The sequence below is a fragment of the Oncorhynchus clarkii genome, chromosome 9, assembly GCF_045791955.1.
Source record: "Oncorhynchus clarkii lewisi isolate Uvic-CL-2024 chromosome 9, UVic_Ocla_1.0, whole genome shotgun sequence".
Classification (NCBI taxonomy): Eukaryota; Metazoa; Chordata; class Actinopteri; order Salmoniformes; family Salmonidae; genus Oncorhynchus; species Oncorhynchus clarkii.
The window spans coordinates 73,986,898-73,993,280 of record NC_092155.1 but is presented as its reverse complement, the minus strand read 5'-3'; the positions used below and the strand labels follow the sequence as shown (position 1 = coordinate 73,993,280).

General features: G+C 40.7%; 1 protein-coding gene across 1 annotated transcript in view; it reads left to right on the top strand.

Moving 5' to 3' along the window:
• Positions 1 to 790: 790 nt before the first annotated feature.
• Positions 791 to 6,383, top strand: part of LOC139416935 (S-adenosylhomocysteine hydrolase-like protein 1) — a 52,301-nt gene continuing 46,708 nt past the window's right edge. Inside the window, exon 1 of the mRNA XM_071166119.1 lies at positions 791 to 1,231. Coding sequence (XP_071022220.1) covers positions 1,040 to 1,231 — 192 coding nt within the window. The 5' untranslated portion in view covers positions 791 to 1,039. The remainder of the gene's footprint in view (positions 1,232 to 6,383) is intronic.

Below are 6,383 nucleotides of genomic sequence, written 5' to 3'. Positions count from 1 at the left end.
ACAGGTTTTTGTTCTTTCAGGATTCCATTAGAATGACATCACAGAGAAAAGGACAGGTTTTTGTTCTTTCAGGATTCACTTTTACAATTCCAACGGTTGAATCCTGCAAGATACTGTTCTTAACTATACAACTACTGTTTTGCAGCACCCCTACTGCCCCTTGCTATGACCACCTTATGCTATAAACGAGTCAGTGTACGATTGTGATGGAGTAAAAGAGGACCGACTCTTCACCATCTTTATCTCATCAATCAGAAAAAAACGGGTTTTAATTTAAGGGGTATTTTTTTGGTCATATTTTGATGCAGTCCTTCAGGGATGATAGATCAAACAAATTGTGGTTAACTAATCTCGGCTTTCAAAAAGTAAAATTATTGCTAAAGTTTGTAATTTACACTGAATCTGTCCACAGGAGATTCACGTTTTTGGATAACAAATTATTTGACTGTGAACTCTTTCGGGTAACATCTGTTCATTAAATTATACTAACATGGTGTGTAGCTATTGATACACTTCATTGATCATCAATACACAAAAAATCTTAACTTGAACAAAATTGACTGTGGGTTAGCAGTGGTCATGATGCTTTCAAAAGTGAGACGGGTCCAGTCCAGCTCTCATTGGGCACACGTGCGGTCCCTTCACACCTTCTCGGCTGGCCATTGCCCGAGAGCCTTCCACATCCCGCCCACTCATTCAGGTGACTGATTCTAAAAAGACGCCCACATCGGATGCTGAGCTTGTGACTGAGACAACCGACTGTAACTGGTAAACCGGCGGATGACCGACAACAACAGTTGACGACACACTCTCCACTGCTCAGTGCTTACACGCCAACTAATAATATTCAGTATAGTAACGTTACATGGTCCATCTCTTGATTTTGCGCTCAGCAGACTGTTTCGGTTCAGAAAATCCAAACACGAAGCAGTAAAGCTCACCGGTCAACGAAAAGCGAGCAGCAGAGAGAAGACTAGCCTACCAAGTCGGACATTATCACAATTCTCAACCAAGAGGTCGGAATCACTTGAATGCGAAGATGACAGACGCGGTCGTAGACGGTAAATTGGAGCTGGTGAAACAGGCAACGAAATATGTAAAAGAGACCGAGAACGTCGCGGAAAAATATTCTGCGATGACCGTTAGCAAGAACAGCGACATGAACATGAATGTCGGTGAATTGCAGTCCGCCGCATTCACTGCGGTGCCCACTCTCAAATCTGTCAAGAAGGTAAGACTGCCAAAAGCGTGAGCACTGAGCACCGTCATCAACATTCAGTACAGTATAGGATAATTGTAGGAAAACTGCATCTATGCGGTATTATGGATGGATGGGTGCAGGATCTGCCTGCTGTACCATAGTGACTAATGTTTCTTAAAGAAAAATCATCCTATTGCGTCTCTGACCTTCTAAAATATAAAATAAAAATGTACTATGTTACAGCCTTATTCTAAAATAGATTAAATAGAAAAAATACTCATCAATCTACACACAATTCCCCATAATGACAACAGGCTTTTAGAAAGGTTTGCAAATTTATAAAAAAGCAACCACTGAAATACCTTATTTACATAAGTATTCAGACCCTTTGCTATGAGACATGAAATTGAGCTCAGGTGCATCATGTTTTCATTGATCATCTTTGAGATGTTTCTAGAACTTGATTGGAGTCCACCTGTGGTAAATTCAATTGATTGGACATGATTTGGAAAGGCACACACCTGTCTATATAACGTCCCACAGTTGACAGTGCATGACAGAGCAAAAACAAAGCCATGAGGTCAAAGGAATTGATCTGGGGGAAGGGTACAAAAAAAATATGCAGCATTGAAGGTCCCCAAGAACACAGTGGCCTCCATCATTCTTAAATGGAAGAAGTTTGGAACCACCAAGACTATTCTTGGAGCTGGCAGGACAACGGCCAACAGGACAACGACCCTAAGCACACAGCCAAGTCAACGCAAGAGTGCCTTCGGGACAAGTCTCTGAATATCCCTGAGTGGCCCAGTCAGAGCCCGGACTTGAACCCAATCGAACATCTCTGGGGAGACTTGAAAATAGCTGTGCAACGACACTCCCCATCCAACCTGATAGAGGTTGAGAGGATCTGCAAAGAATGGGAGAAACTCCCCAAATACAGGTGTGCCAAGCTTGTAGCGTCACCCAAGAAGATGTGAGGCTGTAATTACTGACAAAGGTGCTTTCAACAAAGTACTGAGTAAAGGGTATGAATACTTATGTAAATTAGGTATTTCTGTTTTTTTTAAATTTTTTATTTATACATTTGCAAAAATTTCATAACACTTTTTTTTCTTTGTCATTATGGGGTATTATGTGTAGATTGATGAGTTTAAAGAAAAACAATTGAATCCATTTGAGATATAAGGCTATTCAAGACCCATGCAAGTGCTACCAGTCAGTGTCCCAGCTGAGCAGTGAGCATCTTGATCTATCTATTACTCAGACCCAGATAGACAAGCTAAACCTCTGCATAATTGTAATTCATTAACTGCATTATTCATCAGTAGGCTACTTCAAAAACAATGACCAAACTCTACAATACTCCCAATCAGGCATGTAACTTTGCTTTTGGGCGGGACAGAATCTCTCAGGGGGGGGTTCAGAATTGTCTCAAGCTAATTTCCTGCATTTCTACTAGGACTGTCCCTGAATAAAATAAATATTGATCTACCAAGTGTGGTCTTTTCCAACCGATTAGTCAAAAGTTTAAAATGTCTATTTTTTTCCCACAGGCCTATATAGACACATCCTGTGTGTTTGAACTTGTACTGACCTTGTCTGATGCTTTAAGCACGATGTTTGATTAAATAATGACGACACACAAATGACTCGAGGGAGCCAGAGATCGAGATAGCCTAACCAGAAAAATGAAAAAAAAAAAAAACCCTGTTCCCAACCCTCTCGTTGCTCCTGACGTTGCCGGTTAAAAGGCTACACCAACAGTCGGCAACCTTTTCCATCTGCGGTGTCAATTTATCTCGCCATTTTTATCCATCTGCTCGCCCAGTTATGATTTGCATAATGCACTTTTTCTTGGAACAGTTTCATTTAATTTATAATAGTCTTTGTATCTCAAAATCACAGGACGTTGATTAACCACAGACGATCTAAAATCTAAATGAAAATGATACAACATCTAAAAGTAACTTTTATTGCCAACTATGTAATAATAACCTACATAAAGCCAACGCAAAAACATTTCAGCCAGCAGGTAGAAAATAACCAATGTTTCAACCATCTTGAAACATTGTATCAACTATCAACTGGGTGGCCCCAAAACTAGCACTAGCAATCTTGAGACATTGTATCAGCTATCAACTGGGTGGCCCCAAAACTAGCACTAGCAATCTTGAGACATTGTATCAGCTATCAACTGGGTGGCCCCAAAACTAAGACTAGCAATCTTGAGACATTATATCAAATATTCTGGGCATTCAGTTTCCAGCTCCAGTGAGCTTGAGGCAGGACACAGCTGTAGACTATTTGTGCAAAGGATAAGAGGTAATCAGGTATTGTATGACGTTTCCACTGGATCAGAGCATTACATTTTTCCCTTTTTATGCAGAGGGGTTATCAAAAGGGAGAGAGTTCGAAACTATTGTCATTCTCAATTCATTCTAAAAACAGACTTTGTTTACTTGCTGTTTGAGGTGAAGAAAAAATTACTTCCACAGCTCATTAGTGTTGGTTCGTCAAGACAGTCAGAAATACTGTCAGACATCCTCAAATGGGCACATTTATAGGCCTGCATTTGCACACAGGCCAGGTAGACTAGTCCTACTTCTATATGCATAATCAGGTGTGCGTCTTTACTCAACAATGACAGGCGCGTTTCAAACAAAAAAAAATGAATAAATAAATTGTCAAAACTTGTAAATGAAATGAAATAAACAAAACGTGTTTCTCAAGAGGGTATCATTTAACATCTGCTGAATACATGTCTACTCCCGACAATGACATCTGTAAATGACTGTACTAGTACTATATTGAATGCATTAACATAAATTACCATAACCAAACAAGCATGGCAGATGATAAATGATGGGAATTAACGGTAAATGTAGACTCACTACTGGTGATTTGACAGACACAGCAAAAAACACTGTACACAATGAATGTTATGAAACAATGAATAGCCATGAAATGGCGGGAGAGAGCTCATTCGAGGCGAGAGAGAGAGAGAGAGGCGTGCCTTGTGCATCTAGGGTCACAAACCCCATATTCCTTGGAACGTGGCATCCCCAGCGGGCCTCCTCAATGGACAGGGGCAAAATCCCACGGGTGACTCGTGTGCCATGGGGTCGGAGAGGGGGGGGGGGGGGGGGGGGGGGGGGTATCTATTTGGTACTGCTCCACAACAACAACAAATATTCCAGCCTTCACATAATGCAAATACAGCATGTCCCCTTTTGTGTTTTACACTTCCAGCAGAGGAATAACATTTCTGTGGGCATGATATTCAGTTTCACTTGCTTATAGTATGTTCTATGGATGGCCTGAAACTGCAGTCATTGATGTCTGAATTTATATGAACAGGACTGGGCATTCAAACATACAGTATCTGTATCCATTCATCATCATCAATATTGCGTTGTGTACTGACTGTGCACCATGACAGTGAAGCCTGTAGAGCTGTTTATGCCGTGTCAGTGTGAAAACTAGGGAATTAGCTAGGGAAACTGACAGATCAATAACATTACAATACTATACTGAATCTAATTAAAAACTCACATTGCGCTGTCAAAAAAACGTCTGAATATCGGTCTTTGATCGTTTGACCTCAGGTTTCATCGTTTGATTCAAGTCTACTGTGGTGTGATTGAGGCATAAATAATACCGAAAGTAAGTGAGCTAGCTAGCTAACGTTAGCCAACTTTTAGCCAACTAGCTCTAATGATACATCTACTGGTGAAAACTAACCAAGTTAATTTACTTTTGTTGAAACGGGACAAAAAGGCTACAACACTGACCGATAGCTAGAGCTGAACTGGCTGTGGTAGCTACTAGCTAGCTAGCTAGTTCATTTTCTTCAGAGAGAACTTTAGTCGAGAGATAATGTTTCATCCTCTAACGTTAAATAATACCTAAAGTAAGTGAGCTAGCTAGCTAACGTTAGCCATGTTTCATCCTCTAACGTTAAATAATACCTAAAGTAAGTGAGCTAGCTAGCTAACGTTAGCCATGTTTCATCCTCTAACGTTAAATAATACCTAAAGTAAGTGAGCTAGCTAGCTAACGTTAGCCATGTTTCATCCTCTAACGTTAAATAATACCTAAAGTAAGTGAGCTAGCTAGCTAACATTAGCCATGTTTCAACCTCTAACGTTAAATAATACCTAAAGTAAGTGAGCTAGCTAGCTAACGTTAGCCATGTTTCATCCTCTAACGTTAAATAATACCTAAAGTAAGTGAGCTAGCTAGCTAACGTTAGCCATGTTTCAACCACTAACGTTTCATGTTAGTTACACTACTAGCTCAGCACTGGGAATAAATACTTTTTTTCCCAGTTAAGTCAAACAGCTGTTACCTTGCCAGCTACATCAGCCAAATAAAGATTAGCCAGTTTCTGCTCTGCTTGCTTTTACAACCCTGAGGAAAAGTGCAACACACAGACAGCAGCACCGTGCTGGTCAGAAGCTGCACAGCCTGTCTGCATGCTCTGTGGTGTCCACGTGGTCCTAAATCCAGCTGGCTGAAACAACCAAACAGCCTACTCGACCGCTCTGAGATGGTCTTTCCCATGTGGCCAGGGAAAGTTGCACCCCTGCTCTCAATTGTAGCCAGTTTGTTTTGGCCAGTTATTTTGAAATGCAGCTAAATTGGGACATGATTTCAGCTGAACAGGGTATGGCAAAGTGGGGTCAGTTCAGATAAATGTAGGGTATGGCAAAGTGGGGTCAGTTCACATAAACTTAGGGTATGGCAAAATTACAGTGTTGAAGTTCATTTACTGTATTTCTACACAATTTAAAAACTCTAAAATACTATTCAGAGAACAGCAAAAACAATCACAATTATTATTATTATTATTATTATTGTCAATGACGGCCTAGGAACAGTGGGTTAACTGCCTGTCCAGGGGCAGAACGACAGATTTGTACCTTGTCAGCTCGGGGATATAAACTTGCAACCTTTCGGTTACTAGTCCAATGCTCTAACCACTAGGCTACCCGTGTCAAAAGTTCCAAAAGTTCCAGACTTTTGACACGGTGCCTTGCAGGTGCCTTGCAGTCAGAGACTGAAGGAAGGCTTTAGGGATGTGCATATATAAGAGACCATTTTGAGGATGAGAATCAGTGTCTGTAATGACACATTAGCGTATTCTTTATTATGTTCTGGTTGATAACAGATTGCTGTTGTT